The sequence below is a fragment of the Bos javanicus genome, chromosome 7 (assembly GCF_032452875.1).
Source record: "Bos javanicus breed banteng chromosome 7, ARS-OSU_banteng_1.0, whole genome shotgun sequence".
Lineage (NCBI taxonomy): Eukaryota > Metazoa > Chordata > Mammalia > Artiodactyla > Bovidae > Bos > Bos javanicus.
The window spans coordinates 65,235,972-65,263,226 of NC_083874.1; the positions used below are offsets into that span (position 1 = coordinate 65,235,972).

Consider the following 27,255-nt stretch of genomic DNA (forward strand, 5'->3'; position numbering starts at 1 on the left):
CTTACCCATCGGATCTTACCCAGCAATTCTTCCAGGACTAACGCCTCTTGATTCTGATTGGCTAGACCGAGGTCACATGCTCATTTCTGACCAATCCCTATGTCCCCACTATCTATATTCCCATTGGCCAGGCTGGGTCACATGGCTTTCCTTCGGTCATCTAAAATAAAAGGCAGGGGTGGGTCCCCAAATTCAGTGGGAGGCAATCTCCAGGAAGGAAGGGGCACAAGATGGTCAAGAAAACCAGCAGCTGTGTATTTACTCAACCGTAAGCTATAGAGCCCTTAAAATGTTGATTTAAAAAATGGAAATACTGAAGGTTTAAAAACAGTCCGGCTACAGTCCTTAATAGAACATAAAATAAGAAAGGTTGACCTCAACCTCACAGACCCTTTGCACCCCCTGCCCTCCTTGACCCTACGGAGAGCCTGACCCTTGCACCTGCCGGTCTCCTTCAGAACCTGAAGCGAGTGGCGGAGGTGTGGATGGACGAGTACGCAGAGCACATCTACCAGCGCCGTCCAGAGTACCGCCACCTCTCCGCTGGGGACGTGACTGCCCAGAAAAAGCTCCGTAGCTCCCTGAACTGCAAGAGTTTCAAGTGGTTTATGACCAAGATCGCCTGGGATCTGCCCCAATTCTACCCACCCGTGGAGCCCCCGGCCGCAGCCTGGGGTGAGGTGAGTGTGAAGGCTAGGGCCCGCCACATAAATAGGTCTCAAGTCAAAATGCACGTGCAGGGTCCACAATTTAGAGAAAAAGTGGTGGTAACACAACACTGTAAATCAACTACATTTCAATAAAAATTAATAATAATAAAAAAAAAGCTTAGCATCATCTAGAAAGTGCCAGTAGAGGTATAACATATAAAACTTTCTCCTTTCCTTCGCTGGTCTCTCTTAGCCTTGGGGTGGTGGTTTTTGTTTGTTCACTATCTAATGTTACAAGTAGAAAAAAATTAAAACTTTAAATTATTAGCATGAATTTTACTATTCATCTTTATGTTCTGCTGTGCCAGTTTTAAAGGCAAAGAGAACATTCAATTTGTGCACAACTGGTGAAATTTCACAATCCATGTTTCAGACCTCATCCATGCATATGTATTTCTTACCAGAGCTGTAGAAACACAGCACAGAACTAACTCAGCTGTATTTATTTCACTTCTTGATAATGTACACATCCTATCAACATCTTACTGATGAGTGAGAAAGAGCTGAAGGAAAAGGAACTCTAGGTTGCCCCCTCCTTCCCCTTGTTTCTGTGCTATTTGCTGCTGAAGTAGTTGGGTCATCCAGGGAATTAACGCAAGAAAGAAAGGACATAGACTTCCCTGGGGGTCCAGTGGTTAAGAATCTGCCTGCCAGTGGCGGGGACTCGGTTTTGATCCCTGGTCTGGGAAGGTTCCACAATTGCAGGGCAACTAAGACCCCGTGACCCAACTACTGCAGCCCAGGCGCCCTAGAGCCTGTGCTCGGCAACAAGAGAAGTCGGCACAGCGAGAGGCCTGCACACCGCAGCGAAGACCCAGTGCAGCCGGAACGAAAGGACATGATAGGGTTTCCCAGTCCCTCCTGTGTCTCGGACACGTTCCTTTGTGAAGCTGAAGCCGGTTCTGGTTGGAAAGGAGGGTGTAGCCTCTGGGACAGGCCAGCACCCCCGCTTAGTCACAGCTGTGACACCCTCAGCCCCTACTCGCTTTGAGTGTTGCTGAGTTCCCATGCCTGTGGGGGACCCAGGGACTCTGTGCTGCAGGGACTCAGAGGTGCTGTGTGTGAGCTCGGCAGAGAGGAACAGCAGGTGCTCATGGAATCCGTGTCACGTCTGCCCGTGTGCATGCTCTGTTATCCCATGAGGTTTCACTTACAGGTCCAAAGGTAAAACAGTAGGACTTTAAGACAGTGACAGCAGAGCTTTAAACCAAACATGGACTCTGAGTAAGGAGCCCTGTGCCGCTGCCCTTCTCACACACCCAAGAAGCTGGTCCCGCTGGAGGAGGCAGATAGTCCATCACCACATCTTGGCTCCTGGGTCTCTGGCTGAGAGTACTACTCAGAGATGGGTATAAGGGGATTGTGGAGGGGGAACATACATGTTGGGGCTCCTTCTCTTGTAAGTGACAGAGTCCATTCTAAGGTGGAAAGGGGGTGATTGATTCTCATAGAAATCTTGGGTAGCTGTGGCTTCAACTGTGAACACCTGGATCCAGGGGGTTCAAATAACGTCAGTCTCTTTTTGTCCTACTTAACTGTGCTTCCTTGTGTGTTGTCCTCATGCCGAAAGTAGCAAGATAGCTCCCGGAAACCTCAGGCTGAGAGAGCCCCAGCTTGGCCAACCTAGCAGAAAGTAAACACCTCTTTCCCAGTAGAGTCAGCCAAGGTCCAGGATTGAAGTCTTACTCTTGGATCCGCATGAATCACTGTGGCCTTTGGAGAAAGAGGGGACAAGGGTGGGGTGGATGTTCTGGCCACGGGATGGGCCACAGCACCCAGGAGAGAAGTGTGTTGGGCTGCAGACACACTAGGTGTCACTTGTTCAGCCAATTAGAGGGACCTTTCCCCACTAAGCCCTCTGCCTGGCCCCACCTGACACCAGCGCGAGTTTTCTAGATGAGGTGCCTCTTGATTTCCCTCGTGAAGCTCCTCATTTCTTTGCCACCTCATTGGCTTTCTCCCCCATGTTAGTTCAGGTCCTCCAGGAAGCAGGCACCAAGAGGGGATTAGGCCAGCAAGAGACTTACTGGGGCATTGCCGAGAGACGTGAGCAGGGAGGCAAGAGACCTGAGCAGGGAGGCGAGGAGAGCTGCCAGACCAGCGGGCTGCCCTCTGGAAAAGGAGAGCAGCGGGGAGTGAGGCTTTGAGGAAGTCTAGCTATGTTAATGAGCAGTCTTCAGGCGAATCACCTGCCAGAGGAGTCTGCCTCCCCGGGGGATGGGCCTGCCTCTCTCGGGCCCTGCTGGAGGCAGCCCAGGGGAGCGTAGCCTCCCCCGACACAGTGCAGCTCACAGCAGCGGGGTGGTGAGACTGCCTGCAGCTGGACACTGGAGCGGGCCTTTCCCCTGCCCACCCCCACACACCCTCCGCCCCTGCATCACACGAGGAGCCATGTCTGTGAGGTTGGAGCTACACGATGTGACGCCGGCATCTAGCACAGCGGCCTGCCTGCCGTCCGTGCTGGCTGACCAGCGCATGCTGAGGCCCCTGCACTCACAGGGCGTCCTCCCCTTCCTTACTGAGACTCTGTTCCTCTTTGGAGCCTCCCATTCACCTGCCCCAAGGCCCGAGAGCAAAGACCCTACACCTTTTCTAAAGTGGTCTTCAAGGTATAGCCTTTAAAGCACCTGGAATGAGGATAAAATTTGATTCCTGGACCTGCTGGGTCAAATTCTCTGGGAGAGGAGGCAGGAGTCCTCTTGTTCACACCCCCTCCCCTCCAGGACCCAGCCCCACCCCAGGACTCTACACGCTCTAATTCAAAGCAAGGTTGAGTGGAGCTGCTCTCTGTGTTCCCTTATTAACAGGTTCTGTCCTGCCCACCAGTCCAGGACGAACTTCATTAGGAGAATTCAGAGCTCAGCCCACTGACATCCTCTACCTTGCCTCCTTCCTCCCGCCCCAGCAGGGGCCCCACTGGATATCTCCAAGCACCTCACTGGTCCTATCTTTGCTTCTTTCACATCCAGATCCGCAATGTGGGCACAGGGCTGTGCGCAGACACGAAGCACGGGGCCCTGGGCTCCCCACTGAGGCTGGAAAGCTGCATCCGGGGCCGCGGGGAGGCTGCTTGGAACAACATGCAGGTAGGGGCTGCTCCTCGGACCAGCCACCAGGTTCCCTGTGCTGACATAAGCCTGCAGTGCTCACGTGGTCAGGGCTGGCAGGGAGAGGCCCAGGCAATGATGAGTGACGGGTCAGCCCAAGGGACGTGTTATAAGAGCCTACTGGATACTTTGGAAAGAGGAATCCTGCACATCAGTCTGGACTGTTGGTTACAAGTGACAGATACTCGGCCCAAATGGCTGTCAACAGAGTTTCTGGCTCATGTCACTGAAGTCTAGATGATGTCATCAGGGTATCTCCAGGGCCCCAGCTCTGCTTCCCTCTCTCTTGGCTTCATTCTTAGGCTGACTGTCTCCCCAAGTGGTGGCAGAGGTTACCACCAGCAGCTCTAGGCAGCCAGCCACCCGGTGAAAAGACATGTCCCTTCCAAGAGTTCCAGAAAAGCCCTGGGGCTCTCACATGCTGGGTTTCCTGAGCCAGCGATGATGGAGGTATGACACAGTCCTCTTAGTGACCTAGGTCATGGGCCCCTCCTGGGGCCTAGGGTATGGTCGTCCTCACTCGAAAGATAGGGTGACATAGGAGAGAGGGTTGGTCCCCAAGGGATCTCCCAAAGGGTATAATCTGAAGAGTGAGGCGTGCAAGCCCACCATGTAGGACATGCCTCTCGCAGGAAACTGCACAAGCTTCCCCTGGTCCCTCCCAGATTCACCTCATTGTTAAGTCACACGGCATCTGTTAAATCTTGGTTCGAAGACACGTGGTTTATAGTCTCCCTGCTGTGGATTTTCTGGCATTTGGAAAGTGAACACTGATGTAAGCCTATAAGGCGGGTCCTCTGTAAAAACAGAACTCTGGAGGGCTGCGCGGTGTACACACTGAGAATGCACAGCACCACGTCCTGGCGGACATGGTGCCAGCCTCCGGAATGTGTGATGCCCTCCCGCATCCTTTCTGGAAAACCATTCTTACTAGATAATGGCTGTCACTGACTAAGGGCTTCCCAGGTGGCGCTAGTGGTAAAGAATCTGCCTGCCAATCCAGGAGATGCAAGAGACTCAGGGTCAGGAAGATTCCCTGGAGGAGGGCATGACAACCCACTCCAGTATTCTTGCCTGGAGAATACCATGGACAGAGGAGCCTGACGGGACAGTCCAAGGAGTCGCAACAAGTCGGACACAACTGAGCAAGTATGCCCACATGTTCATCAGTTAATTCTTCTGAATTCTCCACAGCCTTGTATGGCTGCTCCTTGATCCTGGGGCTGCAAGAGAGACCAGGAGAAATACAGGGCCTGGATAGAACAGGCCTAGGCAGCTCAGCTTCAGAACAGCTCCCCTTGCGGTGGAGAGTCCACATGAAGACCGGATTCACTCAGACTAACTGCAAAATGTGCCTGGGGTGTGGGTGTGCCGGCCTCCACCGTGAGGCAGGGAGCATAGCAGCCCAGTTGCCCCACTGGGATCTATGTCTCATGGAGCCCACAGCCATTCTGAGTGATGAGCTCTAGTGAGCCCAAAAAGGAAGAAATGCAAGTCTAAGCTACAGCTCCTGACCTGGAGGAGGCCTGGAAAGTCGATATTCAGGGAGCAGTAACTGGCTAACCCCACCACCACCGCCACTGCAACGCGCACCTCTGGCCAAGATGGAATAACAGGGACTGGGTTTACCCTTCTACTGAAAGCATCCAAAGAAATGGACAAAATATGTGAAACAACTGTTTTCAGGAGAGCCGATGTCAACCCTTGAAAGACAGTGACCCTTGGAAGACAGGGAGCCAACAGGCATGATGGTTGTCCTGGCTTCCTTCCTTGAGAGAGTTTCCAGTCCACAAGTCAGGGAGGGAGAAGCCCCGGGGAGCCAGGCACACGCCCTGAGTTGAGGAGGCAGCGCAGAGACTGCAGGAGGTCAAGGTGGCTAGAATTCACAAAATGGAATCCTGGAGGCTTGGAGAGAGCCGGACATGGATAATGTCTGGGATTTACAGAGGGCCCCCTGCATATTCAGCAGAGTACTGATGTATGTGAGGAAACTCCTGGGGCTGGAAAAAGAACCACCTGAGAGGATTCATATGGAAAAATGGATCGGACAGAATAGCCAAAAAAATTTTCAAAAGAAGTACAAAGTTAAAGGACTGATTTCAACATATATTGTTAAAGTGTCACTGATTAAAGCAGTGCCATATTGACATAAAGAGAATAGAGACTCCAAAAATAGATCCCTGCATATGTGGACAGCACGCTTAAAGACATTCAAGGGAAATTAATTCAGTGCAAAAGTATAATATTTTCAACAAATAGGGCATATCCATGTGCAAAAACATTTTTTTCAATAAATACATTATACTACATATAAAAATTAACTCAAAATGGGTCATTGACTTAAACATAAAACTGAAACCAAAATACTTTGGAAGAAAACACAGGCAAAAGTGTTTGACCTTGGTAACCCAAGCAATGATTTCTTGGATACAACACCAAAAGAGAATTAATGAAACAAAAAAAATTGATAGATTGGACTTCTTCAAAATGAGAAAATTCTGTTCTTAACAAACACCATTGAGAAAATAGGAAGACGAGCCACAGACTAAGAGAACGTGTTTACAAAGCATATATCTGATAACAACGTTAAATGTTTGTGAGTGAGTGAGAGTCACTCAGTCATGTCTGACTCTTTGCGAACCCATGGACTATACAGTCCATGGAATTCTCTAGGCCAGAATACTGGAGTAGGTAGCCAATCCCTTCTCCAGGAGATCTTCCCAACTGAGGGTTAGAACCCAGGTCTCCCACATTGCAGGCTTCTTTACCAATTGAGCCACCAGGGAAATGTTTAGAGTATAAAATTTCTCAAAACTCAGTAAGAAAATAAGCAATGCAATTTAAAAATGGGCAAAAGATGTGTAGAGATTTTAGTGAAGAAGTTGTATTGGTCAGCAAAGAAGCAAATCAAAAATGCTTAACTTCATAGTTATTAGATAAATGGAAATTAAAATTATAACCTATTAGAAAGACCAACCATACCATGGGTTGGCAAGGATGTAGATGAATTGGAACCATACACTGGTACAACCACTTTGGAAAACAGTTGGGCAGTTTCTTGGAAAGTTACACATGGATGTATCTTATGATCCAGCCATCCCTCTTCAAGGGGTTCATCCAAGAGAGAAGAAATTATGTCCATGTCCATACAATGGCTTGTACACACGTGTTCATAGCAGCTCTAAGACTCTTGAGAATCCCTTGGACTGCAAGGAGATCCAACCAGTCCATCCTAAAGGAGATCAGTCCGAGTGTTCATTGGAAGGACTGATGTTGAAGCTGAAACTCCAATACTTTGGCTGCCTGATTCGAAGAGCTGACTCCTTTGAAAAGACCCTGATACTGGGAAAGATTGAAGGCAGGAGGAGAAGGGGACGACAGAGGATGAGATGGTTGGATGACATCACTGACTCAATGGACATGAGTTTGGGTAGACTCCAGGAGTTGGTGATGGACAGGGAGGCCTGGTGTGCTGTGATCCATGGGGTTGCCAAGAGTCGGACAATGACTGAACTGAACTATTTGAAAACACCAAAACTAGAAACAACCCACATGTTCAGCAACAGGTATATCAAGTACCATGCAGTGAATAGCTCGGCAATAAGAAGGAATGAACTGTTGATAAATGCTGTTGTTATAACGTGATTAAATCTCAACAGAATTGTGTTGAGTGAAAGAAATAAAAAAAAAAGGATCCGTACTGTCTGATTCTTTTTATATAAAATTCTAGAAATTGTGAGTGCCTCTTTCTTAAAAAACAAAGGAGTTTCCTAGGGGCATGGGGAGGGATAGAAGGAAAAGATCACAGAAGGCAGGAGGGTACCTTTGGGGTGATGGATATGTTCACTGCCTTGATGACAGTGATGATGGTGGTGGTTACACAGGTATAAGCTATGTCAAAATGTCTCACGCTGTGCACTTAAAATGTGTGCAGTTTATTGCACGCCAATCATTCAGTAAAGCTCCTGGGGAAAAAAAGTTTATCAGCCTATATAATATGTGAACCTGGTTTGGATCTTAATTCAAACAGACTGACTCTGAAAAGAAATGTGTAAGGCAATCTGAAAACATATGAACTTGAATGAACTTGAGCTGTTTGATGACACTGAGAACCTTGTGGTAGCTTTTCACTATTATCAGGGCACTTACTGAAGTCATGACACCTGACATGGTAAGATGTCCAGAATTTGCTTCAAAAGAATGTGGGGATGGGGGATATGGTGCAGGGGAAGCTTTAACAAGACTCGCTGTGATTTAGTAATCATTGAAGCTGGGTCATTGGGACAGGTGTCATCAATATAGTTTTTATATATAATATTTTTTATTTAACCCTAAATATCAAAATTATCGTTTCAACATGTAATTGAAGGTATTTTTTCCTTTAAATGCAGCTTTATTTTGGGGTGAGACTACCTTTTGCTTTAACCAATGAAAATCTAGCAGTTGTTACTTGCTATAAGTGTAAAATAGACACTGAATTTTGGAGACATGGTTTAAAAAAAAAAAGAGGATAAACACTTTTATATCAGTATACAGTTTTCTGAACCCCTGTGTTTAAAATTTCCTGTAATTGGAAAGAAAGAGACACCCCTAGCTTTGCTTTGCTGTCCATGTCATGGCATCCCTGTGCGTACAGGTGTTCACCTTCACCTGGAGAGAAGACATCCGGCCCGGAGACCCCCAGCACACCAAGAAGTTCTGCTTTGATGCCGTCTCGCATACCAGCCCCGTCACCCTCTACGACTGCCACAGCATGAAGGGCAACCAGCTGTGGAAGTACCGCAAAGTAAGACGGGGTGTGGAGCGGGATGGACAGGGGAGCCTGCTTTGTTTAAAAAAAAACAAAGTGCCTCCCCTCTTCTCTCCAGAGCCCCCTCCCTCATGCATTTGTTACACAAACCTCCCTGACTCTCCTGTCATCAAGAGAAATCAGAAATCCAGCTTTAGTATCTTTTTTTTTATTTTTCTATTATTTTTAATTTTTTTTTTAATTCAGCTTTAGAATCTTAAATGTTGGCAACTGAGTCTTTTTTTTTTTTAAACCACCTTGAGAGCAAATGAAATTTGACTGGAGATAGGCATGATTAGGGTCCCAGCCCAGAAGTGGCATACATCAGTTTTGTCCTCATCCCAGCGGGCACTGCTCAGGCACATGGCAAGGCCAGCCTCAAGCGAGGTGGGCAGTGTCCACTGTGTGGTGGGGAGGAGAGCCAGGCAGGCCTGCAAGCCCCAGCCCTGTCCCCTCGCTGGTATCGCTGCTGCCTGGGCTCATTTCCCTGTCACGGCCCAGCTGACCACCTGCCTGTTCCACAGGACCAGACCCTATACCACCCCGTCAGCGGCAGTTGCATGGACTGCAGTGAAAGTGACCACAGGATCTTCATGAACACCTGCAACCCCTCTTCTCCCACCCAGCAGTGGCTGTTTGAACACACCAACTCCACAGTCTTGGAAAAATTCAATAGCAACTGAGCCCTCATGTTCCCGCAGTGAGCCTGGCGGGTCCCCTCCAGCACTTCCTGCAGCCTCCCTCTCCAGAGGAAGGCAGGGCTCCCAGGGCTCCCCCATTCTGTACAAGGTGCTGGCCAGCCAGGTCAAGGCAGAGGGGGCTCTTGAAGCTGGCCTGGGTGTCCGCCCAGCCCTGCAGACCCCAAATGGTGGCGGCATGGAGAACAGACCCTACAAGAGGCCCCACTCCAGAGCAGAGCCCGCTGCACCCCTGGCGGCGGCATGGAAACCCAGGAGAGCCTTTTCACCCCATCACCACGTTCCCTTGAGCGGTACGTGGGAGGAATGCCAGGGTAGCCCTCGGCCACCCAAAACAGAGTCCTCCAAGCCTGCCTGACCTTCAGCTGGCTCGTCCATGATGGTCCTTTAGCGAGAGAGAGAGGCAAGTTGTGTCTGTAGGCGCCAACTTTAAGCAGCAGTGCCACACTCATCAGCAACAGAAGGGCAAGAGTCTCTCTCGGGGCCGTTGGTTTCAGCCTTTTCATTTTGGCCCCAGCTTGGGATAACTGCAGTTACTCCCCGGCATCTATTCTCTGTCATGACCCAAGGAGATGCAGTTAGAAGCCGTGCCTGGGGCCCTCCGAGTGTTCAGTACTGACCACCGGCCAACTGTCAGGCCTGGGGCGGAAGTGTGGTCCTCCTTGGCTACCATGGACAGCCCAGGTGTCTCCCCTGGCTCTCGGGGTGCTCAAGATGCCCATATCAGTGCTCTCCAGGCTCAAGGACAGTCCGGCCACCAGCTCTTCAGGACTGGGTTTCAGATGGCCTTGAGTCTGTGGCGCAGGCATAGTAGAAGACCTCCAAACTAGAAATTCTGCTTGAATTTCCCCTATCAGTGCTTCCGTCTCTCTCTCTCCCTTCTTCTCCCTCCCTCGGGCAGCTGCTTGTCTCAACAGAAGAGCAGAGGTGTGACGTGCTGGCCTCACAAAGTCCGGAGGCCGCCAAGGTGGACCGCGGGCAGGTTGCCTAGCCCCGACTCATTGTGGTTCTGGTTCTCATATGGAATTCTAGAATTTTTAAAGAACTCTGTACTTGGGTCACAAACTAGAGTACCACATAGGATTCTGGTATTCTAGCATCCAATATGGATTTCTGGAATGCTGTGATTGAAGGAGCCAGTCAACTGTAAAACCTTCAAGGCAGCCCCTAGCCTAGAAACAATCTGTGAAGTCCAAGGTTGGTGGTGTTGGGGGACGGGTGGGGGAACCCAGGTCCACCCGCTCATACCAGGCACTGGGTGTGACACAGTCCTCAGCCCAGGCCGGAAGCTGTGCCACCCCCACCACGGCCACGGCTGCAGTGAACACCCCAGCATCCCACAAGCAGATATGCAGTCCGCTCCATGATGCCCTCTGTGTTTACCTTTTGCTTTGTTAATTATGTGTCAGACTCCCAGAGGGCTTCCAAACTAATAGGAAGTGTTTCTCTAACCAGCCTGCCACCCACTGATTCAGAAATGGAAATCGTAGTCTACAGCCCGTTGCGCCCGCCAGCTAGCCCAGGAAGTCTTTCAAATCGGTGTTCCAATTAGAGCCGAGCCTCTCGATTGTGTTATTTACCAGTGAAATAACTGAGACATAAATCTGGGAGCAGAGCCACGGATCTGCCTTTGAGATGCTGGCTGATCTCATCAGTTACCTGGGGAGGGAAGTGAACTCTCCCAGCCACCACCACCCCGATGAAGCGTGCAGCGGGCAAAGCGTCGCCTCCACCTTCTGCCTCAGCACAGCTCCCACTCTGGCCACCTGTCTGCAGGAGAGGCAGCCCCATGCTTACAGAGCTTGCTTGTCCATCCCTGGTGTCTTTTCCCAGTGAGTGCTATACCTTTTAGCAGTGGCCCTCTTTAGGAAGGAGTCAAAAGATGCGGCCCCTTCCAGAATCCAGGAAAGCAAGAGCGTTGTACTTTGGGAGAATTGAGGTAGGATTCATCATCAGAAAGTAATGCAGCGTTATTAAAATGAAAACTGTGCCTTTTAAAAAGAAAAACATGCAAACGTACAGCCAATCCCTAAACTTGAATCATTTCCTAGTGCCTTGCTAGATGTAAAGGGGCAGGGTTGGGGGGGAGGGGGACGTTTTTGGTGATGTGTGCAATCCCTGTTGGATGAGTGTGTGTTTCCTAATGTCTGATTTCAAGCAGGAGGCGTTGGGCCTAGAGCAGGATCTGAAACAGCAATGCCCCCCAAGGGCCAGAGGGCCAGGTGTTATTCCATTCAGTGAGAGTAACAGCCTGAATTTAAAGGGCAGCTGGATGGCTCTTTTAATCCATGGCCAAGAAGGGTCTCAGCCACCCCTGGGAGAGGGGCCTGTTTGGAAGCCACGGCTGCAGCCCCCATCCCACCCCCAGCAATTAGCTTTGCAATAGGTCCCACTCCAGCAGGTGACAGTGTTCTCGGCAAGACCAGGGCGCACGTGGAAAGCAGCAGCAGCGGCAAGCAGTCTTCATGTGTCCACTTTTCTGTCCTTTGGTTCTCCTTTTGAGGCTGGTTTTGCACCCTCAACAAAGGATGGGCAGATCCTCTGGGCACTCTGACATTTGCAATTGCTGAACCCACATCTGTGGGTGCCGAGACTTGACATAGCCTGTAATCAGGGAAGGAGGGAGAGAAATCCATTAACAGACCAACCAATCGCCATTCACTGTTTTGTCTTCATTTTGGAAAGCTATATGTCTCAAGGATCCATGAGACTGTGGAGGTGCTGTCAGCCAGGTGATGGGTGAGAATGTGGACCCCTTCTCCTCTAAAGCCTTTCTTCTGAGCATAAGGTCACAAAACGGTGTGGCTACAAAGTATCACACCTGCGTGGCCCCAGCAGCCTTTCCAAAGGGGAACTACAGGAACATTTCAGAATGCAAAGAGCATCTTCCCAGTAGGTTCAAGGCCATGGAGGAGATGCTAAGTGTGCGGGCATGTGTGAGAAAAGCCATTCCACCTTGTGCTTCCAGCTGGAGCTTTCAACTTTTAAAACCATCCAGGAGCTATCAGTTCCCCATTTTTGGAAGAAATAACTCAGAGTCAGAAGGGAGTACATCCACAGAAGAGATCTGATGGGGGATGCAACCTCAGGACCTAGGGAGAAAGAATGATTCTTTTTGGAGATGTAGAATATGGATTCCCAAAGTCCACATTATATTCACCACCTGTCGAATTTCTCTTTCTCTTTAAGAAATAGGTGATGTCGTTGAAGATGGCTCCATATTTTTGTGTATGCATCTCTATATTTGTAATCTCTGAAGTTTCAAAGGAGCGGCAAAGCACTTTACAGAAGTAACTGAGAAATCCGGACACCTTGCTTCAGAGATCCCTTGTTTGCACAGATTGGGTGATCTCTGTCATTCTTAGGAGGCAATGCAACTTTGATTAAGTTTTCTGACGATTTCTAAGTATGAGAGAAGGGCAAGGAGTGGGTCCTGTCCTGGAATTCTTTTCTGCTTTCAACTGATGCTTTTTTTGAAAATTCGAGTAATACTTTAGTTCTAACTGGATCTTGTGCCAAAGCCCACTGTCACCTCTGGGGTGGGAGTTGCACCTACATTCCAAGCGACAAGGTCCTTTTTTAACATTTGCTCCCAAAATGGCTTTGATTCAGATGTGCCGGCCCACAGGGCTGGGTTCCTGCTGTGTTTCAGACTTGAAGGAGGATCCCAGAGGGATTACACACAGGGAATATCTGAGAGGTCAGATGTGGGATTCCATAGAGAAAGCTTGAGACCACCAGCCTCTCATCTCCTGCCTGGAAAAGTGAGCCTTTGTGAAGACCTGACTTACCATGTACAACTGTGATTGTGACTGTTGTTGAGTAAACCTCCAGACTTTTCTCTAACGTGGTCTCTGGCTAATTCCTTGTCTGTGCCTTTCTCCAGTCCTTTGCTCCCTGTGTATTCATTGAGCACCCACCCACTCAGTGCCTCCGCTGGGTCCTGGATAAATTCCCTACAGCCATCATTCTAAGGAGGAAGGTGGACCACAGACAGCTCACCACGATGATTTCAGGTGTGAATAGGGCCGTGGAGGTTATAAAACAAGGTATTCTAGAGACTGGGGTGGGGATCAACATGAAGCAGGGTAGTCAGGGAATGCCTCTATGAGAGCTGAATGACAAGAAGAAGGGAGTATGAGCCAAAAGGCAGTTTCAGATCAGATTAGATCAGTCGCTCAGTCGTGTCCGACTCTTTGCGACCCTATGAATCACAGCACGCCAGGCCTCCCTGTCCATCACCAACTCTCAGAGTTCACTCACACTCACGTCCATCGAGTCAGTGATGCCATCCAGCCATCTCATCCTCTGTCGTCCCCTTCTCCTCTTGCCCCCAATCTCTCCCAGCATCAGAGTCTTTTCCAATGACTCAACTCTTCGCATGAGGTGGCCAAAGTACTGGAGTTTCAGCTTTAGCATCATTCCTTCCAAAGAAATCCCAGGGCTGATCTCCTTCAGAATGGACTGGTTGGATCTCCTTGCAGTCCAGGGGACTCTGAAGAGTCTTCTCCAACACCACAGTTCAAAAGCATCAATTCTTCGGCGCTCAGCCTTCTTCACAGTCCAACTCTCACATCCATACATGACCACAGGAAAAACCATAGCCTTGACTAGACGAACATTTGTTGGCAAAGTAATGTCTCTGCTTTTGAATATGCTATCTAGGTTGGTCATAACTTTCCTTCCAAGGAGTAAGCATCTTTTAATTTCATGGCTGCAGTCACCATCTGTAGTGATTTTGCAGCCCAGAAAAATAAAGTCTGACACTGTTTCCACGGTTTCCCCATCTATTTCCCATGAAGTAATGGGACCGGATGCCATGATCTTCGTTTTCTGAATGTTGAGTTTTAAGCCAACTTTTTCACTCTCCACTTTCACTTTCATCAAGAGGCTTTTGAGTTCCTCTTCACTTTCTGCCATAAGGGTGGTGTCATCTGCATATCTGAGGTTATTGATATTTCTCCCAGCAATCTTGATTCCAGCTTGTGCTTCTTCCAGCCCAGCGTTTCTCATGATGTACTCTGCATATAAGTTAAATAAACAGGGTGACAATATACAGCCTTGACAAACTCCTTTTCCTATTTGGAGCCAGTCTGTTGTTCCATGTCCAGTTCTAACTGTTGCTTCCTGACCTGCATACAAATTTCTCAAGAGGCAGATCAGGTGGTCTGGTATTCCCATCTCTTTCAGAATTTTCCACAGTTTCTTGTGATCCACACAGTCAAAGGCTTTGGCATAGTCAATAAAGCAGAAATAGATGCTTTTCTGGAACTCTCTTGCTTTTTCCATGATCCAGCGGATGTTGGCAATTTGATCTCTGGTCCCTCTGCCTTTTCTAAAACCAGCTTGAACATCAGGAAGTTCACGGTTCACATATTGCTGAAGTCTGGCTTGGAGAATTTTGAGCATTATTTTACTAGCGTGTGAGATGAGTGCAAATGTGCGGTAGTTTGAGCATTCTTTGGCATTGCCTTTCTTTGGGATTGGAATGAAAACTGACCTTTTCCAGTCCAGTGGCCACTGCTGAGTTTTCCAAATTTGCTGGCATATTGAGTGCAGCACTTTCACAGCATCATCTTTTAGGATTTGGAATAGCTCAACTGTAATTCCATCACCTCCACTAGCTTTGTTCCTAGTGATGCTGTCTAAGGCCCACTTGACTTCACATTCCAGGATGTCTGGCTCTAGGTCAGTGATCACACCATCATGATTATCTGGGTTGTGAAGATCTTTTTTGTACAGTTCTTCTGTGTATTCTTGCCATCTCTTCTTAATATCTTCTGCTTCTGTTAGGTCCATACCATTTCTGTCCTTTATCAAGCCCATCTTTGCATGAAATGTTCCTTTGGTATCTCTGATTTTCTTGAAGAGATCCCTAGTCTTCCCCATTCTGTTGTTTTCCTCTATTTCTTTTTTTTTTTTTAATTTTATTTTATTTTTAAACTTTACAATATTGTATTAGTTTTGCCAAATATCGAAATGAATCCGCCACAGGTATACCCATGTTCCCCATCCTGAACCCTCCACCCTCCTCCCTCCCCTCCCCTCTCTCTGGGTCGTCCCAGTGCACCAGCCCCAAGCATCCAGTACCGTGCATCGAACCTGGACTGGTGACTCGTTTCATACATATTATACATGTTTCAACGCTATTTTCCCAAATCTCCCCACCCTCTCCCTCTCCCACAGAGTCCATAAGACTGATCTATACATCGGTGTCTCTTTTGCTGTATTTCTTTGCATTGATCGCTGAAGAAGGCTTTCTTATCTCTTCTTGCTATTCTTTGGAACTCTGCATTCAGATGTTTATATCTTTCCTTTTCTCCTTTGCTTTTCACTTCTCTTCTTTTCACAGCTATTTGTAAGGCCTCCCCAGACAGCCATTTTGCTTTTTTGCATTTCTTTTCCATGGGAATGGTCTTGATCCCTGTCTCCTGTACAATGTCATGAACCTCATTCCATAGTTCATCAGGCACTCTATCTATCAGATCTAGGCCCTTAAATCTATTTCTCACTTCCACTGTATAATCATAAGGGATTTGATTTAAGTCATACCTGAATGGTCTAGTGGTTTTCCCTACTTTCTTCAATTTAAGTCTGAATTTGGCAATAAGGAGTTCATGGTCTGAGCCACAGTCAGCTCCTGGTCTTGTTTTTGCTGACTGTATAGAGCTTCTCCATCTTTGGCTGCAAAGAATATAATCAATCTGATTTCGGTGTTGACCATCTGGTGATGTATTCTGGGCAAAGGGAACGGCCAGTGCAGAGATCCTGAGGCAGGAAGGAGTTCCTGTGTTGGAGGCGGGGAAGGAGGTGAGCTCACAGACTTAGCCCAGGTAGTGCACAAAGGATCTTACAGACTACACCCCGGAGTGGAGGATTTCAATGACAACATGAACAAGCTTAGCTCATTTCTTGCGCTCACCCATGAGCCACAAGTCCCTGCATACCAAAGCATTATGAGGGTTGGATTATCAAAGCTTTGGAGGGTTGGATTACATAATACCATGTGCTGGAAAGAACCCTGGCTGGCCCTGCTGTGCAAGGTGAGATCTTACACAAATCCTGTCTCCTAGCTAGGTCCCAGTTTTACACAGTGAAGGGAGTTTTCCCATGGTGCTTCCAGCTCCGCCTGTTCTGCTATAGTTGAGTCTTGGTGTGGAGCTGGAGACATGAGCAGAAGCTACCCTGGTGCTGTCATTCAGAGCCCACTAGAGGGCGCTGTGGACCGTGGCTTGGCGAAGGTTCCTTTACAGACCCGGGATCTGATTACAGGCCACTGTGCAGGTTTGAGCCCTGGAGCAAGAAAGTAGAATCTGTCTTTCATAACTTGCATTTCTTGTTTGTTTGAAAATCTTTTATAAACACCCATAAATTATAAATGTTTTAATGGTGTCTTTAAAGAATTTACTAGGAAATAAAGTGGGGGCTTCCGTGGTAGCTCAGACAGTAAATAAAACCACCTGCCTGCAATGCACGAGAAACAGGTTCCATCCCTGGGTCAGGAAGATTCCCTGGAGAAGGGGATGGCAACTGACTCCAGTATTCTCACCTGGAGAATTTCACGGACAGAAAAACCTAGTCGGCTACAGTTCATGGGATCACAGAGTCGGACATGACTGAGCGACTAACGCTTTCACTTCACTTGTTTTTTTTTTCAAAAGTTGAGAACATTCCAGGTGTAGGGGCAACCTGGCCGAACACCCTGTGTAGAATCGTGACAGGTATGAAGGTCTGTGAGGCTGGAGCAGAGTGGGAGAGAGAGGAGACGAGGAGGCAAACCAAACCAGACCCTCTGGGGCCCTGTGGGCCATGTTACAGGGTCTCTGATCTTTATTTCAAAGGCAGGAGGAACCATTAAAGGTTTGGGGCAGAGAGAGCATAAACAGTGCCCTTGAACTGAAGTCTAGAGCCAGGAATGAGTTGCTCAAGGTGCAGGGCACATACTAGGACCTGGAGCCTGCAGGGTGACAAACAAATCCAGGGCGGCTGGCCCTCATGTGTCTCATCCATTTCAGCTCCTCATCCTCCCAGCCCTACACGCGAGCAGAGAATCCAAGGTAAGTAGAGCACGTAGCCACACACACAGTGGGAGCTCCTCCTTGTTGCTTACTTGGAAACAGATTCAGAGAATGTGGCAATTCCCTCAAAGGTTTGCATCCTTTTTTTTCTCCTTGTGTGATTGGGGTTGGGGCTTTGGGCCCTGGCACTTAGTAAGGGTTCAATAAGTACTTGATAAATGGACGAATGGATGAATAGTCTAGTTTCAAATTACACTCACAGCCCACAGACCCTAGAGTGAGTTCTCCTGTCTGTCGTATGCTGGGTGTCCCTGAGCAAGTCCCTTCTCCTCCCTGGGCCTCAGGTTCTCCTTATGGCCATGAGAAGAAGGGGAGCAAGTTAAATAAAGGTCAGCCTGGAACCTTCTAGTCCTCTAGATCTTGCATCTCATATTTTGAAATGGCCCAGATCTTGTCAGGGATTTATTTTCCAAGTTTACCCAGGAAATGGAGTCCCCTCCCGGTTTTCTTAGTGGTATCTCCCACCTTCAGGTTTCTGGGCTTCTGGTGGAGTGGGTCCAGGAGTCGGCATCCAGAGCTGGCTTCCTGCAGCTGCTCACAGTTCTGCCAATCTCTGGCCTCAGGCAGCTGCCTCCTCTTTTGTTCCAGGCTTAGCATACCTGGCTTCCTGGATGATGCTCAGAGCAGTCTGCAGCTCTTTGCCTTCAAGTCTGACTTGGTTTGGGGCTGGCATAGTGACAGCCCTGGGCGCACTTCACACCCACTCTCACAACAGAACGCCACAGAAACAAAGGAACACGGTGAGCCCTCAGAAAAAGCAGGTTTCTTAGCAACTTTTACAGCCTTTGTTCATGAGCTCCTTGGCACTGAAGCAGCGTCTGATCTCCCGCCAGCTCCTGCCTGGGGATGGGAGAAGGGGATGGCGAGTCTGGCTTTGCTGGAGCTGGGAGCTCAGATCCCCCACCATTGGCCTGTCAGTCAGCCTGGGAGGCAGAGACATAAATGCCAAATTTGTCCAGGTTCTAAGAAAAGTCCTCGCCATGGTTTCTACACAGCTGCAGAATTCAGCCAGCAAACGTACTGAAACGTATTCTGGGGGCTTATGGTGGCCCCTGGTCTGTGTCCAGCTCTGCCCTTGGCCCGGGAAAAACAGAGGTGAATAAGGGACCACCTGCAACCTCTCACACCTCTTGATAAGAACAGACAAGGACCCAGGCAGGTGAGGAGAATTACTTGACTCCAGCTGTACTGTCTACTTGTTGCAGCTTCCACTGGGATCTTAGTTCCCTGACCAGGAATCGAACCTGCACCCTCTGCATTGAAAGTGGGGAGTCTTAAACCACTGGACCACTAGGGAAAGTCCCCTTGCTGCAATCTTGAGGTCACTTGTGGACACGTGCATTTGTAGAGTGGTGAAAGATTGGAGTCGCCCAACACGCATGTTCCCAACTGAGGTCAATTCAGCTCTCACACCGTAAACAAGGATCCTTCTTGCCGTCTTACTGTGCCGCACTTCTTACATTTTTGTGCTTTTGTGGGTGGTTTTGGTTTTAAGATGCCCTGCAAGCATAGTGCTGAAGTGCTTGCAGCAGAGTGACCAGTGGGGTCTGGAGATGGAAAAGCCTTGGCCTGTGTGGGCACCAGAGCCCTGTTGGGAGGTGTACAAGCCCACAGTACATGTTTCAGTACATCTTTGTTGATTGACTTCTGCAGCTAATATGGTTTACTACTTCTTAGCTAGGTCCCAAAGCTCCTTTGGAGCTGGCCCTTGGCCACTTCTCCATCACCTCCCAGCAGAGCTCAGGTGCCCACACAGGTCAAGGCTTTCCCATCTCCAGACACCACTGGTCCCTCTGCTTGGAATGTTCTCCACCTGCTCAGCAGCTTCTTTTCCCCCTTTGGGTCTCAGCTCAGCTGTCAGAGGCCTCACTCAAGAGGCCTCTCTATCGAGAATAGACACACGCACATCATTCCACTCTTTCTCAGCACCTCTGTAGCTCCCCTTCTCTTGCTTATCCTAACAAAACAGCCCATTCCCATGACGCACAGTAGTTTTGTTCAGTAAAGTTGCTGCGGACGCCAGATGAGTGAATACAGAACTATCGGTCCCAGGGGAAGCATGGGGTTAGGTTCCTCCAGCCTCTGGTCACCACACTGTCATCACGCCATCAATACATAACCTGTTCTGTGCGCGTTTCTGTTTAAAGAGACCTCATTTCATATAGATCATTAATTCATTCACGTTGAACTCACAGCTAACAACACTAACTCAAGCTGCAGTGAAACTTATCTAACATATATCTTTTCTCCATCAGGCACAACCTGGCCTTCTGTGCTTAGGAACACGAGACAGCACCTCAGCACTATGCTTACAGGACATCTAAAAACCAAAATCACCAACAAAAGCACAAAAATGTAAAAATTGTGGCACAGAATAATGGCAAGAAGGACTCTTGCTTACAGTGTGAGAGCTCAATTGACCACAGCTGGGAACATGCGTGTTGGGCAACTCCAATTTTTCACCACTCTACACATGCACATGTCCACAAGTGACCTCAAAACTGCAGCAAGGGGACTTTTCCTAGCAGTCCAGTGATTAAGACTCCACACTTGCAATGCAGGGGCGCAGGTTCGATCCCTGGTCAGGGAACTAAGATCCCACATGCCTCGGGGCACAGCCAAATTAACTAATAATAAATAAATAATAGTAAAGTGGCCTTTAAAATATGCGCCAAGTATCAGTTTTGAGCTTATATTTTAGTGAGTAGAAGAATTTGCAAACAAGAAATTAGTGAATGAGGATTATTTTAAATGTTATTTTATTTATTTGTTCGGGTGCTTGATGTCTTTCTCCTTCACTGGACTTCATGAGGGTAAGGCTTTTTCTGTACTGGTCACCATTTTATCCCCAGCTCTTAGCAGAACTGATTCGGACTTTGGAAATTGTTGAGCCGTGATGAACCAAATACTTCCCCCTGGAATTTTAGTTTTGTGAGGTTTATTAACACTTGTTATTTATTTCAGCATTAGTTGTGTATTGAGTTAAGGCCAAAATGAAACTGCTTTCTAGGGCCTTTTTCTGATCACATTCACAGAAGATTGATAAATCAAAAGTTGATTTTTTTTTTATGGGCATTAGAATTTTCCAGTGAGCCAAATAATTATATGCAGTCTACTAGTCTCGGTTGAATTATTCCTTAGAAACTTGCTTGGTGACCTGGCATTGAAGAAAGAAGTGGAGACGGCTAAGGGCACATTTGCCTTCCCTATGACAGAGTATACACAGGCCCCTAAGTCCATACATAAATTCACTTCTGCAAATGTGACTAACGTCAAAAGTCAAACAACAAATGTACTCTGTCAACAGAGCACACCTGTTCCTAGGTAATAAAACGTGGTATAACACTGCCAATTACACCTGCGTTTTTGGACACACTCTTGGATGATATACCTTCAGTCTTGGCTAATATATCTTCAGTTTGACTCCCTTCACAAATCAAAAAACAGGCTTAAGAATATTTAGTGGAGGCTTAAGATGTATCCCTTTCAACAAATCTAATTATTTCTGTATCAATTATAAAGAGTTAATAGTATCCTTTTTTCCTTTCTAAAACAGCTTTATTGAGCTTTAATTCACCCATTTAGAGTACAGAACTCAATGTTCTTAGTATATTCACAAGGTTATGAAGCCATTACCACTTCCTAGTTCCAGAACACTTGTCCCCCTAGAAAGAAACCCTGTACCCATGGGCAATCACTCCCCTCCAACACTCAACCCCCCAAGTCCCTGAGCCGCTGGCAACCACTAAATCTTACTGTCTCTATGGATTTACCTTTTCTGGACATTTCACATAAATGGAATCATAAAGTATATGACCATTTGTGTTTGGCTTTCCCTTAGCATGTTTTCAAGGTTTATACATATTGTAATGTGTATCAGTACTTCATTCCTTTTTATAGATGTCTGGGTAGACCACATTTTCTTTATCTGTTCATCAGTTGATAGATTTTTGGGGTGTTTCCACGTTTTGGGCCATATGAATAATGCTGCTATGAACATTCATGTCCAGGTTTCTGTGTAGATACATGCATTTGTTTCTCAGGCAGATACCTAAAAGTGGACTTGCTAGGTCGTATGGTAATTCTGTGTTTAACATTTTGAGGAACTGCTGAACTGTTTTCCACAGTGGCATCACCATTTTGCATTTATACCAACAGATGCACATTGCAGTTTCTTCAGATCCTCACCAGCATTTGCTGTGGTCCATCTCATTGACTGTAGCCATTCTAGTAGGTGTGAAGCAATATTTTAGTGTGGCTTTTATTTACTTTTCCCTAACAATTAGTGAAGAAGAACTAAAGAGCCTCTTGATGAAAGTGAAAAAGGAGAGTGAAAAAGTTGGCTTAAAGCTCAACATTCAGAACATGAAGATCATGGCATCCAGTCACATCACTTCATGGCAAATAGATAGGGAAACAGTGGCTGACTTTATTTTTCTGGGCTCCAAAATCACTGCAGATGGTGACTGCAGCCATGAAATTAAAAGACGCTTACTCCTTGGAAGGAAAGTTATGACCAACCTAGACAGCATATTAAAAAGCAGAGACATTACTTTGTCAAAGTCCATCTAGTCAACGCTATGGTTTTTCCTGTGGTCATGTATGGATGTGAGAGTTGGACTATAAAGAAAGCTGAGCATCAAAGAATTGATGCTTTTGAACTGTGGTGTTGGAGAAGACTCTTGAGAGTTCCTTGGACTACAAGGAGATCCATCCAGTCCATCCTAAAGGAGATCAGTCCTGGGTGTTCACTGGAAGGTCTGATGCTAAAGCTGAAACTCCAATACTTTGGCCACCTGATTCGATGCTGAGAAAGATTGAGGGCAGGAGGAGAAGGGGACAACAGAGGATGAGATGATTGGATGGCATCACTGACTCAATGGACATGGGTTTGGGTGGATTCCGGGAGTTGTGATGGACAGGGAGGCCTGGCATGCTGCAGTTCATGGGGTCGCAAAGAGTTGAACATGACTGAGTGACTGAACTGAGCTGAACAATTAGTGATGCTGAGCATCTTTTCATGTGCTTATTGGTCATTTGTATAGCCTCTTTGGAGAAATATCTATTCAAACCCTTTGTCCACTTCTTAATTGGCTTGTCTTTTTATTATTGAGTTGTGTTATGTATTCTGTATACAAGCTTTTTGTATATGTGACTTCTCAACATTTTCTCTCATTCTGTGGATTTGTCACTCGCACTTGGTAAGAAACATGTCACATCACTACTGTTAGTACTTTCATTTTTCCATTCACAGGATTTTATGAGATTAAGATGCAATAAAATAATCAAAATTTCCCAATTATTGCTGGGTAGATGGATATGGAGACCACCTATGTAGAAGCCAAACAGCTGGCAGATAAGCAGTGCCACCCTGCCATCTTGTCATATGATGTCTCCTTCCCTAACATGCAGAAACCTGAGCTCAGTAGGAAGCTTAGAGCTGTTAGCATGTAATATATGAAATAATAACTGCTGCATATTGAGCACTTACTATGTGCTAGACATTGTGCTAAGTGCTTTACATTGATCACATCTAAGTTTCACTGGTGGCTCAGGAGGGAAAGCATCTGCCTGCAATGCAGGAGACCTGGGTTCAATCCCTAGGTCAGGAAGATCCCCTGGAGAAGGAAATGGCAACCCACTCCAGTGTTCTTGCCTGGAAAATCCCATGGACAGAGAAGCCTGGTAGGCTACAGTCCATGGGGTCGGAACGAGTCGGATATGACTGAGTGACTTCACTTTCACTTTCAAAGTCCTGTAAAAGAGAGATTAATTGCTCTGTCATGTCCGACTCTTGGCAGCCCCTTGGACTATAGCCCACTGGGCTCCTCTGTTCATGGAATTTTTCCAGTATGAATACTGGAGTCAGTTGCCATTCCCTTCTTCAGGGGACCTTCCTGACCCAGGGATCAAACTTAAGTCTCCTGTGTCTCCTGCTTTCCAGGCAGATTCTTGACCACTGAGCCATCATCTCATTTTACAGATGGAGAAAATTCAGGCTCTTATAGTTTAAGCTGTCAACGGTTCTACAGGGAGTAAAGTGGCAGAGCTGGGATTCAAACCAAGTACTTCTGAGTAAGGAGTCCTTGCTCTTATCCACAATACCAAGAGCCATGCTCAAGTGCCAGACTGCAGACCACAGCCAGAGTCACAGAAGATCTCATAGGTGGAATGAGGAAAATGAGGCTAAATGTATACCATTTCGGGGGCTTCCGTGGTGGCTCAGTGGTAAAGAATCCACCTGCCAATGCAGGAGCCATAGGAGACTCCAGTTCAGTCCCTGGGTCAGGAAGATCCCCTGGAGAAGGAAATGGCAATCCACTCCCATATTCTTGCCTGGGAAATCCCATGGACAGACGAGCCTGGTGGGTTATAGTCCATAGGGTCGCAAAGAGTCAGACACAACTGAACACGAGCACAATTCCATTTAGATGACTGGCTTTTGAAATTCTTCTTACTTTTTTGGTATTCTATATTGCCTACTAGTAGTACCAAAAGAGGTATTTGTCTTACTATTATTACATACAAAATATAGTCACATGCTAAAATATTCAACTAGGGAAAACGTTTACTAACTTCAACTTCTTTCTGCCTTTCCTCCCTTGACCTGCAATCTCCACAGAAGCAGCCACAATTACTAGTTTCTTGTGTATCCTTCATATACATGTGTATGTATATGTGTGTGTAAAGTTTTCTTGAAATACAAATGGAGCTTCTACTCTATATACTGTTTGTGTTTCTTTTTCACTTAATAAGTATCTTGGTATAGTTGAACACTGAAAAAATATTGACTGATTCTCTACTCTGGTAGCCACCAGAATTGGAGAATTAATGTTGCAGGCAGGGGAGCAACAGCAACAAATAATCCAGGAGTTGTTCCTGCCTTCATGGAGTTTATATGTATGAAGAGAGACTGTCACACAACAAAAATAACAAAAGAGATTAATTACATGTTGTGATGAATGCTATAAGACACTGAATAAAGAATAGTGATGGGCAGGGGGAAACCAACTGCTCTTAATCAGGAGAGACTCTCTAGGAAGATGCTGCTGCTGCTGCTAAGTAGCTTCAGTCGTGTCCGACTCTGTGAGACCCCATAGATGGCAGCCCACCAGGCTTCCCCGTCCCTGGGATTCTCCAGGCAAGAACACTGGAGTGGGTTGCCATTTCCTTCTCCAATGCATGAAAGTGAAAAGTGAAAGTGAAGTCACTCAGTCGTGTCCAACTCTCAGCGACTGCGTGGACTGCAGCCTACCAGGCTCCTCTGTCCATGGGATTTTCCAGACAAGAGTACTGGAGTGGGGTGCCATCTAGGAAGATGACATTTAAATTAAAATTTGAAGGATGGAGCCTTCAAATAGAGGAGCAGACGGGACAGCATTTCAGGCAGAGGGAACTGCCAATTCAAAGCCCTCAAGGTAGGAAGGGACTTACCTAGAGCCAGACATCCTGGAATGTGAAGTCAAGTGGGCCTTAGAAAGCATCACTACGAACAAAGCTAGTGGAGGTGATGGAATTCCAGTTGAGCTATTTCAAATCCTGAAAGATGATGCTGTGAAAGTGCTGCACTCAATATGCCAGCATATTTGGAAAACTCAGCAGTGGCCACAAGACTGGAAAAGGTCAGTTTTCATTCCAATCCCAAAGAAAGGCAATGCCAAAGAATAATCAAACTACCGCACAATTGCACTCATCTCACATGCTAATATGGAGAAGGAAATGGCAACCCACTCCAGTGTTCTTGCCTGGAGAATCCCAGGGACGGGGGAGCCTGGTGGGCTGCCATCTATGGGGTCGCACAGAGTCAGACGCGACTGAAGCAACGCAGCAACAGCAGCAGCAGCACATGCTAATAAGGTAATGCTCAAAATTCTCCAAGCCAGGCTTCAGCAATACATGAACCGTGAACTTCCAGGTGTTCAAGCTGGTTTTAGCAAAGGCAGAGGAACCAGAGATCAAATTGCCAACATACGCTGGATCATGGAAAAAGCAAGAGAGTTCCAGAAAAGCATCTATTTCTGCTTTATTGACTATGCCAAAGCCTTTGACTGTGTGGATCACAAGAAACTGTGGAAAATTCTGAGGGACATGAGAATACCAGACCACCTGACCTGCCTCTTGAGAAATTTGTATGCAGGTCAGGAAGCAACAGTTAGAACTGGACATGGAACAACAGGCTGGTTCCAAATAGGAAAAGGAGTTCGTCAAGGCTGTATATTGCCACCCTGCTTATTTAACTTCTATGCAGAATACATCATGAGAAATGCTGGACTGGGAGAAACACAAGCTGGAATCAAGATTGCCGGGAGAAATACCAATAACCTCAGATATGCAAATGACACTACCCTTATGGCAGAAAGTGAAGAGGAACTCAAAAGCCTCTTGATGGAAGTGAAAGTGGAGAGTGAAAAAGTTGGCTTAAAGCTCAACATTCAGAAAATGAAGATCATGGCATCCGGTCCCATCACTTCATGGGAAATAGATGGGGAAACCGTGGAAACAGTGTCAGACTTTATTTTTGGGGGGCTCCAAAATCACTGCAGATGGTGACTGCAGCCATGAAATTAAAAGACGCTTACTCCTTGGAAGGAAAGTTATGACCAACCTAGATAGCATATTCAAAAGCAGAGACGTTGCTTTGTCAACAAAGGTCCCTCTAGTCAAGGCTATGGTTTTTCCTGTGGTCATGTATGGATGTGAGAGTTGGACTGTGAAGAAGGCTGAGCGCTGAAGAATTAATGCTTTTGAACTGTGGTGTTGGAGAAGACTCTTGAGAGTCCCTTGGACTGCAAGGAGATCCAACCAGTCCATTCTAAAGGAGATCAGTCCTGGGTGTTCATTGGAAGTACTGATCATAAGCTGAAACCCCAATACTTTGACCACCTCATGCGAAGAGTTGACTCATTGGAAAAGACTCTGATGCTGGGAGGGATTGGGGGCAGGAGGAGAAGGGGACGACAGAGGATGAGATGGCTGGATGGCATCACTGACTTGATGGACGTGAGTGTGAGTGAACTCTGAGAGTTGGTGATGGACAGGGAGGCCTGGTGTGCTGTGATTCATGGGGTCGCAAAGAGTCGGACACATATGAGCGACTGAAATGAACTGAACTGAAGGTAGGAAGGAGCTTGGCTTATTTGAGGAGCTTAAAGAAGAATAACAGAACTGAGGAACGAGAAGCAGGGCAAAGAGATGGCAGCTTCCCAGGATGCACTGGGAAGCTGGTGAGGGGCCTTAAGGAGGGTGTGGCATGGTATAGGTTTGCTCCCTAGAGAATGAGTGATTTAGGTACAGGCCAGTGAAACATTCCAGGCAAAAGATCATGCTGGGCTGGGCTGAGCTGCTGGCTGTAGAAAATGAAGGGGAGAAATTCTGAATATCTATTGGAAATAGAAGAAAATGCCTTGACGATGGGTTGGCTTGAAGTAGAGGGAGAGGGTGGGAGAGTCAAGGATGATGCCGGTTAGAGTTTATGGATTTGGGTGTCAGAAAAAGTTAACTTGAACATTGTGGTCTGCAATGCCTCTAAAGCATTCCAAGCAAAGAGCTGAATGTTGTTATCTGGAGTTCAGAAGAGAGGTCCCAGCTAGAACTATAAAATTGGGGGCTACTGATCTGCTATTTTAAATACCTAGGGGTAGGTTTGGGTATGGAAAAGAATGCTAGTTGCCCATTTAAAAACCTAGCTTTTCTTAAAGACTTTAAGTTCAACTTATGAACCTTACTATTCTATTATAAATCTCGTAAACTTTTTGTATAAAGATAAGAGCAATCACTTTCACTTGTTCTGTGATTACTATTAAGTTTAGTAGATTCAGTCCTCCTTAAACATTGAACAGACTTACAGCCTTAATTAATCAAATTTCCTTAGAC

General features: G+C 47.0%; 1 protein-coding gene across 2 annotated transcripts in view; it reads left to right on the plus strand.

Moving 5' to 3' along the window:
- GALNT10 (polypeptide N-acetylgalactosaminyltransferase 10) overlaps window positions 1-13,150 on the plus strand; it is a 226,053-nt gene extending 212,903 nt beyond the window's left edge. The window contains exons 9-12 of one of the 2 annotated variants that reach the window (XM_061424122.1): window positions 459-680; window positions 3,680-3,796; window positions 8,454-8,603; window positions 9,131-13,150. In XM_061424122.1, the coding sequence (XP_061280106.1) occupies window positions 459-680; window positions 3,680-3,796; window positions 8,454-8,603; window positions 9,131-9,289 (648 nt within the window). In that variant the 3' untranslated portion in view covers window positions 9,290-13,150. The remainder of the gene's footprint in view (window positions 1-458; window positions 681-3,679; window positions 3,797-8,453; window positions 8,604-9,130) is intronic. The other variant, XM_061424123.1, reaches the window with a different exon arrangement.
- Window positions 13,151-27,255: the final 14,105 nt, after the last annotated feature.